General features: G+C 29.8%; 1 protein-coding gene across 1 annotated transcript; it reads left to right on the top strand.

Moving 5' to 3' along the window:
- Positions 1-5,402: 5,402 nt before the first annotated feature.
- LOC126739303 (juvenile hormone acid O-methyltransferase) lies at positions 5,403-11,768 on the top strand. Its single transcript, XM_050444930.1, has 3 exons — positions 5,403-6,266; positions 10,098-10,372; positions 11,424-11,768. Exons 1-3 carry the CDS (start codon positions 5,902-5,904, stop codon positions 11,612-11,614), a joined length of 831 nt encoding a protein of 276 aa, XP_050300887.1. The 5' UTR covers positions 5,403-5,901; the 3' UTR covers positions 11,615-11,768.
- The last annotated feature ends 1,390 nt before the right edge of the window (positions 11,769-13,158 follow it).

Genomic DNA, 13,158 nt, shown 5'->3' on the forward strand with positions numbered 1-13,158 from the left:
ATCAATCGCTTTTACAATAAAAAGTTAAATATAAGATGGACATGGGAAAGCTCAGATGTTCACACAATAAACAAAATAGATTATATTATAACGTATATTTTTTACTCATTTCTAACAGTCTGAAAGCCTTCCCTTGGAATAGATGCACACTTTGTAATAAATTCCTTTGCAAAGATAATGATACTACTGATCAATACCAATCATAACATCAATAAGTATGATTGAACCTAGTCTTAAAAAAATATCTTATATTGTATATCGTCTTGTGACGTTTCGCCACCGACTCGCTCAAATACTTCTCGCCATGGTTTACAGTATGGCTGAAAGAATTGAAATAATTTAATGACTGCTAATAATACTTTACTGCTGCATTGTTTATCTGAAGAAAATCCTGGAAATAATGTAAGTTATACTTACGTATGTCACTTAATTCCCAAATTTGAAGAAACAGTATTGGTAGAAAATAAAAAAAAGAGTTCGGCGTAGAGTACTTAATTTTGCTATGAATTCTACATTGTCTTTACGCCAAGCTTAAGCGATAATAGTTATTTGTTAAGAATCTATACATATCAACTACTTAAATTAAGTCATTTCCATTCATAGAAAATGCAAATCTTCAGGAATTGCGTAAAGAAGACTCTGACCGAAGAATAGAATTTTGCGAGAGAAAAATTACGTATTACTCACGAAAAGGACACACAAAGTATCCAGAAAAAATCAATGTGTGGGCGGAAATATTGGGTGATACTATTATTGTCGAATCTCAATTTATTAATGGTAACCTTAATGGCGAAACTTATTTGGAAATGTTGGAAATCACCGTTTAACCTAAAATCGTTGAAGAAATAGAAAATCCTAGGAACCTAAACGAAGGTTTTATTACATTTGGAGCGCCACCCCACTATGTTCTTTATGTGAGGCAATGTTTACATGATGCGTTTCCCGATCAGTGGATTGGGAGAAGAGGTTCAATGGAATGGCCGGCGGGATCACCAGATCTAACATCCCTCGACTTTTTTCTCTGGGTCACTTAAAAACTGTTCACTCGATGATTTTCAAAAAAGTATCTAGAAGTATTTCAAAATGTAAGAAATGAGTTTAAAAATAGCTTATACTTTTGTATAGCTCAAAATGCATTCCAAATAAATAAAATAATAGTTATTAAAAACAAAGTTTATTTTATTTAACTTATACCTTTCTTTGCCCTGCATAAAATTTAGGAAAAACCAAAATATGGTGGTGGTAGTTTCCCCTACCATATTGTATAATATTTGTACCAAATACGGCGAAAGAAAATATTTCTAGTAGTCATGAGTGATCGTATTTCGTAGTGTAAATGTAAACAAATTAACTGACTATAATATTTTCGAATGTTTTAATTCATACTTAACCAACGGGTAAAAGGCTAGTATAAAATAAATGCTAATCTATAAAATAGATCCAGCCTTCCTCAACCACTTAATTTTACTAATAATGTTTTCCATTTCATTAGGATGGATACTGAAAATCAGAAAATGATTTTAAAAAAGATAAATTTTCGAAAGGTATGAATGTTTCTAGGGTGTCTCGATTTAGCTTAGCTTAGGATAGGTATTAAATTAAATCTCAAAATTCAAATTTGGTCGACGTCTGTTTTTATATCTTTTTTAAGGATTTTTTTAAATTTAATTTTGGAGGTTTACGTTATTTAAATTACACTTATCAAACATCTAACACGCAGAACCAACATTTATTTATGGCATCCTAGACTATTTTAAAAATACATTAACTAATTTAAAAAAAAAATAATACTTGTTTTTTATTCTCAGTTATCTCTATTCCTCGAACCTCACGGTTCCTTGCAGCTCGCTGCACCAATATTTTGTTGGTTCCTCACACCGATTATATTGGTTGGGTCAGTGCATAATAAAAAGACTCTTAAATCCCCTAAATATTATAAACTTTGATTTTTTTTTATCCCATATGGAAAAAATTGACGAAGCAAGAAACGATGGTATCAAAAAAAATATATTTCTTAGAAATTAACTATAAACTATTATCATAATAATAAAGGGATATCTGTAGGCAAATCTGTGGAAAAAATGTCAGTTTTGCGGAAGCGCGGGTTAAAGGTGATTTTTTTTTAAATAACAATAAAATCACACGCGAGTACCCGAAATATTTTCCCATTATCCGCGAAGGTAATTTTTGAAGGGTCATTGTTAAGGTCTCGGCTGCTGGGATCTTCAATAAAAAACCAGCGGCCGTCAAAAGCTTTAGTCAATTTCGGGAGTGTTTTTTATCAGAGAGCCGTGTCCATAATCTGAAAATATTATGATTTCCAGACATAATCTGTGATCGTTTATATACATACAGGTTATTAATGGCTACACTTGATTGTAATCCAATAAAACCATACACTCAAATATTTATTTGTCTAGCACCCTTCAAGTTGCTATGGATACATTTTCAATTACGATTTCCAAGCAAAGTTTTAAGAACTACTTTCATTTAGGAGTGTTTGATAACAACTTTGAATTACATTATCAAAGGTGCTGTCTTATTGCCGCAATTTCCATATGGAACCATTTGCTTGCAAGCAGTTGAAGATATATATATATTTTTTTTAAACATACAGCTGTTCTTTTAAACATTTAATATCGCGATGCTCGATTGCGGCTAAATCTTGAAATGGAAAAAACCTTTAATAGGGGAAATGGTAATTAAGTTAAAGGGGCTACTTTTTAAAATTATTTTGGTTGACGCTTTTTAGGGACACCCTGTTCCCTAAAAAGCGTGGTTCATAATTTGATTTTTTTAAAATTGAACCCCTATATATTTTTTCCGAAATGAGAGTCTCTCTATTTAACCCTAAAACTATTTTAGCTTAAAATGCGACGTTAACAATGTAAAGAAATTTTCCCGAAAATCAATGTATCATTTAATTTTCAATACTTACCATTGACATTTTTATTTCTTTGAATCTCTTTAGAGTCCTTGCCTAAGTTCATTTTATCTTTCGAAATGCCAAAATGTGTTTTTTTTATACTGGATGATCAAAATCGTTACTCAAATAAAAATATTTCTAATTTAATTTGGCGCCATTTTTTTTAATGGAGCACCTTGTATCTAGTAACCCATCTTGATAGAGCATTCTTTTATCTTCTATTTAATACCAACAAGTTTGCGTTTATTTCTAACCGAAGAATGACACATTTTTTCATAGGCATTACAACGTTTATTTTTACTTGAGAATGATAGAATACAAAAAACACAAACTAAAACAAAAACAGTTTTAAATGAAAAAATCAAATTGGCATTCACCAAGTCGGTTGTAGAAAATTTGAAAATTAGAGTAAGAACTTTTTTACTAGAGTATGGACTATTTCACCCCAAACATTAATTATCTGTGTTGTAAAAATGAAAGTAATGTCGGTTCACAAAACCATTTCTATAGAACGTACATTAATCAGTGAAAGGCACAAATTTAAAAAAAATTCTCGTTATCTGCTGCATGATTTTGTGCCCATTGATAAAAAGTTATTCTTTTTTGAAAATCTTTTTCGGCAAGTTCTCTTGTAACTGAACACGATTTCGATATTTCTAAGTTCTTACTTATTTGTCTTCCGTTGTTTCTACAACCAACATGATGATTGCCAATTGCGCTTTTTTCATTTAAAACTGTTTTCGCTCTCGTTTGCTTTTTGTACTCTTCCAGTATGCTCGAATCATTCTTTTAGTTTCTTCAATATTCTATCATCAGGATGTCGGTTATTAGGAAATTTTTCCGCATAAACTCTTAAACCCAAAAAACAATTCCAAAGACATTCACCGATAACGTAAATCATATGTGCTCATTCTCGGTGAGAGTAATTCATTTTGACACAAATTTACTTAACATGAATGATAAGTAAACGTAATCATTGACATACGGCACGCAACAAAGAATATATGAATCATGGCCAACATTTTACTTGTAAGAAAAATTGTCTTTGATTGAAGCAAATGAATTCTGCCGTGGTATTCTGAGCATTCTCCTATTCTCTTTTTTTTCTTTTTTAGCAATTATTGGCGGTTTTTTTTTTGAAAATTTCATAATGGTATAAGGAGTTCATAGGTAAATAAACCATTAAAAAAAACAACAATGAGGATAACGCTTAGAAGAATTATTCTACCTGGTCTTAAAGGCCTATTAGATCTGAGCACAGACCAGTTTCTTATGGGACCAGATGTTATAAAAATGACCGCATTGTTTTTTTTTCTTTTGGTTTTTTTGGTGTCTCCTCTAAATATTTTCACGTATTTTATCCGGCATTATGAATTATTATGGAGAACAATGTTTGTCCCAGAAATCTACTTCTTTGTTTTAAAAAATCGATAGAAAACTAAGGAATATTGATTAAAGACTCAATATTTAGTTTAGACTGAGATCGAAAATTGGAAAAAAGTTAGAAAAGATATTGATTCTTTTCCCTAATAATAATAAATATTCCTAAAAGATCTTATGAAGTTTTGCTGATACGTTACGAAAATATCTAATTGTTTTTAAGAAAGAGTTATTAAAAAAAAAGATAAAGAAAAAAATACAGATGTTCAAAAATGAACTGGAATTAAAAAAAGCCAAAAATTAATAAAACCAAATAATTAATTAGACATAAATAAAAAAGCTTAAACAAGATTATTAAAATTTTTAAGGAAGTTATAGGGTTATAAACATTTTTTTAATATGTCGAGTTGCTCAGTGAATTTTTATAGAGATTTTACAAAAAAATAGTTCGATTCTTACATAGAGGCTTGTAATCAAAGTTTAAATATTTTGACCGCTTTTGTGAGGATGTTTGACATTGTCATACGTAAAGGTTGAGGAAATTCCGAAATATCAAAAGTTGTTAAATCTTGATTATTGTATCTTGATATTTTCACTAAATTATGTAATTTAAACAATGGTGCAACAGGCCTATCTGTATTAAAAAATTCAAATATTTTTACATTTTTGTTAGGATTTTGTCATTTCAACTAAAGATTGTGTAAAGTGTCTAGGATTCTACGCTATACAATAAAACAGAAAAGACATAGCATCTTAATATGTGTTGCTTGGGTAACTTTTGGATGTAATCATGCTCAACCTTTTTATTCGGATGCCTCTCAATAAATATTGCGGCAGTCCTAGGATAACAGCGATCTTAAGAACCATAAATAACTATAATTTCAGCTCTTTCTGCGATAGTATAAACCATTATAAAAACAAAATTAGAGCAGTGAGAGAACTTTAAATACTAAAAGGAACCACGAAATTTTATTAACCAAATGAACAATAAGCCATTATTTCGACGATGGTTTTATCGAAGGCACCGAATATTTTCCACCAATAAATAGCATTCCGACAATTCAATAAGGTCAGTTTAAGTGTACCATTTATTAGAAATTTTTGCTTTTCGTTTTTAACAATTAATTTTAGTACCAGAATAAATAATTTTAAACTGAAATTTAAAGAGGCATAGCTCGGAAACGGTTTCAAATAGACCTTTCAAAGAAGGTATCACTTGACAACCCCTCCTAATTTAAAATATTTAAAAGGGTGCTCTAAAATTAAAATTATTAATAATACTCTGCATTTAATTTCTATATTACACAAAATTAACAAATGACCATTAACAAGACATAGTATAATTGGACAAGATAAGCCACTAAACTAATGACTTAACTCCAAAATCATGCAATTTTTGTGAAGAAAAACAACTATTTTAATTAGGCAACCACACTACATCCTGATAGCTAATAAACCTCCCAAGCTCTTAACCAAAATAAAAACCAAAAGTATCCTTTAAACAGCACATTTTGGGGATCGCTGGTCTGAAAAACTCTTATAAAACGCACTTGGCCCGTCCCAAAAATTCATTTCTACTCTTCGTACCATCAAAAATGGATCGACCAGAATTCTACTCAAAAAACAAGAATTTACAGACCACAGATAACATTTATGTCATCGATAAGTATTTCGATTTAATCGCGTTCGATCATGATCGAAGTCATACCGCGTTAGATTTGGGGTGCGGGGACGGTTATACCACCTCGCAAATTCTATTGCCAAAATTGCCAAAGAACGTAAAGAAATTGATAGGAGCGGATATCAGTGAAAATATGGTGAGTTTTGCGAAACAACTTCAGGATTCCAGGCTGGATTTTCACCGTATGGACATTGAGGATGGCGACAGTTGTTTGGAGTTTAAGGAAGCGTTTGATCATGTATTTTCCTTTTATTGTTTACATTGGATACCCAACCAGAGGTGAGTAAATATTATATAATTTTCAAAAAATTGAAATTCAAAGGGTTTAGAAAGAGTTATGATGAAACATTTATTTAAACAATCAATTTTAGTTTTTTCTTAATTTTTAAATAGTAAATATAAGAACAGGCTAAGAATTTGACTATAAACTATAGGTGACCCAACAAACGCGGATTAGAAATTCGTTATTTTTAGGAAAATTTGGAAGAAAGCTCTATAGAGATTTAAGTAAAAGCTGTTGCTAAAAAATTGTTATCAATGAACTTAAATCATACACAACAATACCTTCGTTATATTTAATTTAAACTAGGTTCTAAATAAATAATTATTATAATAATCTTAAATACAATCATTTACTTGAGGTATAATGGATTTTTTATATATCCAGGAGCTGTGGTTTTATCTGATAGGTGAAGGATGAGCTCGTTCCTTCTTTCCGAGATCCAACCTAACTTTATTTTGAATATTGGAATTGAAAAGAATGGAAACTCTATTTATTGCATAAAAATATCTAACTTGAACCAACTCAGTAGTTAAATCTACTACCGTTAATAAGGTAAATAAAATTAAGTAAAAATATACTTATCTCTTTTAACCTCTTGTTTGCCTTTTTTACCCTGGTTCTTCAAAATTAGCTTTAATATACTTTTTTCATAATTTCGCAGTTGTTCTATTTTATGACCTTTTTTTTTAACCGCAATGATCTTTTCGTAAGTTGCTTGACGTTGTAAGTCTTTTTACTATGTTTCAGTTGACGAAAAATTATTTTAAAAAATAAATTAGAGAATAATAATAAGTAGTTTACAATGTTAGAAGTTTTAACCTACAATAGGTTCTAAAAACTACTCATTTTCAATATAATAATGAATTTTATCAACAAAACTTTGGTATGGCTACGGGTTCTCCTCTTTCACCAATTTTAACACATTTGAAATTATTAACACATTTGATAATAAACCTAAGATATGGTGGCGATATTTTGAAGATATTTTTACAATATATCACTATAACGAAATAGACTTTAATAATTTTCTAAATTGCATTTACTCCAAAGAATCTACTATAACATTTGTTTTCGAAAAGGAGCCTTCCTTTTTTTTGATATTTTAATTAAAAAATATTTACAAAATTTTGAAACTAGAATTTATTGTAAACCAACTTATACCAATAGATATCTTAATTTCAATTCCAATAATTCAATAATGGTAAAGAGAGATAAAAAGTTTACATGATTCTGCAAACATTATTTGTTATAATCAATATTTAACAACTAAAAAATGTTTTATTATGATTTTTATTATGATGTCTTAATACAAAACAATTATCCAAAAGAATGTTAAGAAAATTGCTTTAAATAATTTGATAATCCGCGTATGAAATTAAATCAACCATTTTTTGCCACAAATCTTATTTTTTTCATTTATTGCAGTTTTTTATGATAAGATCAAAAGAGTTGCTCAAAAATTTAACAAAACAAATATTTTTAAATCGCAAAACACTATTAATAATAACTAAACCTTTCAATAAAAATTTAAATTTAATAAAAATGTAATGTATACAATTCCTTGTATTTGTGGTAAATTATACATAGGTGAAACCTGTAGACCATTACCAAAAAGAAATAATGAACATAAATCTTATATAAAATAAAAATCATTTTATCAAAGTCAAACAAGAGGTTAAAAAAGATAAGTATATTTCTTTATATTAAGGAACAAGCTTAGAGATCGATAGATAAAACCTCAGCTCCTGGGTAGGGTATATAAAAAAATCTATTATACTTCAAGTAAATTATTGTACCTAAAAGTTATTGAACTTAGATGAAATGAAATATATCGCTAAAGATTTAAGTTCTTATTTCTTCTAAATCCGTGAATAAATCTACGTTTTTCTTCTTTTTAATAATTGAGCCTGTGAGATAGTAGTTTCTTCAATAAACTTATGAAAGCAAATTCATTACGGTAAAATGTATTAAAAATAAACTAATATTAACAATTGTACAATTTGTTTTTTTGTGTGAAACACAAGTAAATCATACATAAAATGGTGATCAATTATAACGACAAGTTGTGGCTGAATACTCGCATAAGCCTTAATAAAATTCATAAAACAAATTTGATTTTAATTATTTTAGTCTGTTTTGCACTTTACAAAAACAACTTTTTTTAAGGAATTTTAATTGATAAATCGTCTTGACGAGAAAGTTGGTATTTTTTTACTTATTTTTTACAAACATTGTTTCAGATATATTAAAAACTGTGTGTAAAATATAAGTTTCTTTTTATTAAACACCCTGTATTTTATTAGCTTAAGGCAAACCTATTCGTTCCTTGGTAATATAAATGTACCGGGTGTCTGCGAAAGGTTGAGAAATCTCGAAACTGGAGATACTACAGACTTAAATATATGAATTGACCCAAACATTGATAGTTTGAGATGGAGTCAAATATACAATCTCATTTTCAATTTTTTTACTTCTAGAGGGTGGCACTTACAGCACTATTTCGTTAAATGGTCGAAATCTTATTTTCTCCAATTTGCACACCAAAAAAGGTCCACCTGTTAAAAGTGTCCAAAGTTAATAGTTTTCTAAAGACACACTTTTTCTATTATTTTTTTTAACAAGCAATATATGAAATATCAGTCTTGCTTCGTTTTGATTGGCCCACCATATTAACTTAGCCCAAACCTACGGCCGAGGTAATTCACAATTCACCTAATAAAAGGCTTTAAATTGAATGCTTTTTATTTGGGGAGTCTTTCAAAAATGTATACAGTGCGTCCCAAAAGTTACGTCTAAAGTCCAGGTTTTTTGGAAAAACGCTCGGCCCCATCGATTTTTATTTCAACTTCGGCTTTTTTGTACGTGAAGTTTGCCCAAAAATAATTTTCGACCATCAACTTTAATTTTTTCAAATGAAAGCACTTTTTTTATTTTACGTATGTTACATGCATCATGTCCAAAATCAACAGTTATCGAAAAAAAAAACACGATTCATGTAACAAATAAATAAAGAACAAAAAATTATTTAAATGCTAAAAATGGTTGCCATTCACGGCCTGACAATATCCAAGGCGATCAATACATTTTCGTTGCATATTTTCATTTCAAAGTCGTCTAGATTATTTGGCCTATTAACAAATACCTTCGACTTGAGGTATCCCCACAAAAAAAAGTCCAGGTGCTAGGTCAGGCAACCTAGCAGGCTATTCGAAGTGGCCTCTTTTTCCTATCCACTGAGTGTGAAAAGTTTCATCCAAAAATGTACGCACACTGGCATCATAGTGCGGAGGATATAAAAGGTTGCTGATTATTTTTGAGGAATCCTGTATATACAAACTTCACGTACAAAAAAAAAGCAACTGGTCCGAGCGTATTTGCAATATACCCATCGCCTAATTTTAAATGAATTTAGACATAAGTTTTGGCACGCACTATATTGAAGGCTTAAAGTCCCTGTAGATACTTACTTATATTTTTCTTGAATTAAAGTAAAATATTAACAATTAATTGGATTAATTCTTTGATTGGATACAATAACCATTTATGTGTTACGACTTCATTAATTATTATTACATTAGTGTAATGACTTTTTAAGTACTGAGGATTCCTTGAATCTATGAATGTAAAATAATTTTACAGTTAAGGCATTAGCACCAGAAAACAGTGACCTGATCAGTCAAGACAATTAACTACATTAGCACATAAACTGCTTGTATATTTCATCAATATCTTAATATAATAATTTATATAACTGATAATAAGGTTTAATAGAACATTAGATTTCATCAATGTGATATACACTATCCAATGATTGTAACTATTTTCAGAAAAGCCTTTCAAAACATCCATCGTGTCCTGAAACCTGGCGGAGACGTTTTGCTAAGTTTCCTCGGCACAAATCCGATTTTCCAAGTCTACGAGAGCATTTCCAAGAACATCCATTGGGCGCCGTATTTCAGAAGCGAAATGGTGTCTCCATACCATAACTGTGAAAATCCTGCAGATGTCATTGAGAAACTATTAAGGGAAATCGGATTTAAAGAGTGCAAGTGCATTGTTGAGGATCGGAGGTTCGTGTTCGAGAACTGGGCTCAATTGAAAAGTGAGTAAATTAGTTAGCGTTTGCGTTAAAAGTATTACTGAAAGTGTACCACGTTTATACATGTTATTTGTCAGTATGAGTCTTAATGGTGGCTGTAAGATTCTATTACTTTTTAGTAGAATAGCAAGTAGCATTGCATAAGTGCATATCAGGGAGTATGGTGTTATAAATCTTTACTGCATTTAGTGAGGACTGCTTAAAGATTCCTTAAGGCTTTTCGGCTAAATATTTTGGTTCTTTCCAAGTACAGATTTGATATTTTTCATATTTTAGCGTTTTTCCGTTCGTTAGGTGTGAATTAAAACAATCAAAAATAGTCAACTATTTTATTTACACACTTCATTACAAAAACACAATCACTAACGACTACTGCAGATATTTATTTTTACTGTATTTATTTACAACTGTTTAAATTTCGCGCCAAGTTTTTGAAATTTACTTCACTTAACTGACATTTATTGGCGATGCGGCTTCTTATATACTCGGCAGAACGTTGTTCCGAAAAATTCTTGCCAACCTTAGAGCCGTCGTGCGGTGTGCCATTTGTGTCATTCCGGAATGGCGGACAATCTAAGACCGTTTCCAAGCACCAATTTTTCGCCTCTCCTGAAAATTTACAGTTTTGGACAAACCGCATTTCGCAAGTCGTCTCTCATATTATATATTGTAACTTAACTAAAACATTCCTCGTAGTTCCCGTCAGCTGAAAATTCTTATCTTGTAAGACCTAGAACCAACATCACCAAATTTGGGCCTATAAGAGCTCGTAATACGGTCTACTCTATCTATATACAGGGTCAGTGCGATATATTCAAGCGTGGATATTGGTCGATATCAAAAGAATTAGTTAAGATATTTTTGCTTTCTTTTATTTGTTAAATATGTAATAATTTGTGAATCAAAATAAATTGTAAATTGATCTAAGTTATTACTATTTTTATATGTATTTTTCTATTATATTATTGAAGTTTCTGATGAGTGTTGCAAATAAATTAATATAACTTAAATAAATTATATTAACATCATTTATTGTAGCAAGTCTTTTTTCTAGAATCAGTTATAGCAGTCAATCCCACGCTTCCACTCCTATCCAGAAGCGACCGAATCCAGTACCTGCAGGACTTCACAAAAGAAGTGAACTTTATCTACGGTCGCAATTTAAAATTGAGCGAAAATGATAATGACCAGAAAATTCCTGTAGAATATAAGTTAATAATCGTATATGCTAAGAGAGTAATGTGAATAATATATTAGTTTTAGTACCTAGATATGAGGCCTAATCTTTTTTTTTAAGTAAAAGTATATGTAGAAATATTTTTAATTAACTTATTTTTGTAAACTATTTTTATATAAAGATTTATTTACGTTTTTAAATATATTTGTTATGTGAATTATATATGAGGCATTTAATAAATCCTATTTAATAAGGTTAAATACCTAAAAGAAAAAAACAAATCTTCAATCGTTAAAGTTCAAGAAACATACTGCTTAAAATAATAAACTGAAATATTAAACCTGACTGGAATATCAAATCAAATTAAATCAAAATTACTTTATGGTATAATAAAACTGTAAACAAATTGAATCTATACTTGTATATCCGAAACCAACAAATTTTACAAATAATATGAACCATGATGAATTAAAAATGATAATCGTAACTGAAAGTTATTGAATAAAATTGGATAAAAAAATAATATAATACAACACATGAGCCACCCCCTTTTACTCCTTTTTGTTTAATGATCAGAAACAATATGGTCAACGTCTATATGCAACTTCTAAGTGCGATAAAATGATTACGAAAGAAACTGAAACTTCATACCTACCATATAAGTGATACTCCATCAAGGTAAAATATACTTGCCTAGAAATCCCTCAGCCCCAAATCCATTCTTGAAGATTCCGATCTTCCTCGCAAGTTCTGTAAGAGAGTGTGAAACCTTCAAAAAATTTGTCAATTATTCTTTTGTTTTTCCCTCACTTTCATGGCTAACTCCGATGAAATAAATAGGTAAATTGGACCATACTTGCAAAATTTTATTAATCGTGAGGACAAAATCGCACATTTTAACAATTACAGATTTGACTCCATTAGAAAAGGTACAAGCCCATCAGAGGTGGATGAAATAAATGCTTTAGTATTGTATTACTCCAGCACTATTGGTGAACCTATGCCAAAGTATAGTAATTCTTCTGATTATGCCCAATAAGTATACTCCATCTAGAAGCTGTCCAAACACCAAGCATAAACTATATCACAATAATTAAACTGTGAAAGCACTAAGGTCTTGAACAATAGTTTTTTAACATCTTCGTGTAGACAATCCCTGCGTAGACATATTAATTTAAGAGCAAAATACGTTTTTTTAAGAATATTCGACATGTGGGACCTGAAAGTTATGTGTTTAGAATTAAATGCAGGTTGTATTAGTAAATGAAATGAATTGTTTATTATTTTATAATGTTTTTCAAATAATAAAAAATACATACTGCAAAATTATTATTGTGCTTTCTTTTTCCGGGTACTATGCTTTTTAAAAAAGCATATTACTGCCTAAAAGAGTTTTATAGAGATGTTTTGTAAGTCTTGAATACCTGCATTTTAAATTTTATATATTATTGTCCATTATTAATACATTTCTTTTTGTTTTTTTCTCTTTTTTTATATTTGTTTATGACTCAATGTTGAAAAAAAGCATATTTGAGTTGATTTGATTCATCACTTCGTATAACGCTATAGACACCTTTAACACCTTAGAAATTTATTCCAAATTTATCTTTAA

Source organism: Anthonomus grandis, chromosome 8 (assembly GCF_022605725.1).
Source record: "Anthonomus grandis grandis chromosome 8, icAntGran1.3, whole genome shotgun sequence".
NCBI lineage: Eukaryota > Metazoa > Arthropoda > Insecta > Coleoptera > Curculionidae > Anthonomus > Anthonomus grandis.

Excerpts from the sequence above, each read along its gene's own strand:
- LOC126739303 (XM_050444930.1), top strand. The coding sequence starts at position 5,902 with ATGGATCGACCAGAATTCTACTCAAAAAACAAGAATTTACAGACCACA. Across the intron at positions 6,267-10,097 it reads CATTGGATACCCAACCAGAG|AAAAGCCTTTCAAAACATCC; the intron begins GTGAGTAAATAT and ends AACTATTTTCAG. Across the intron at positions 10,373-11,423 it reads GAACTGGGCTCAATTGAAAA|AATCAGTTATAGCAGTCAAT; the intron begins GTGAGTAAATTA and ends TCTTTTTTCTAG.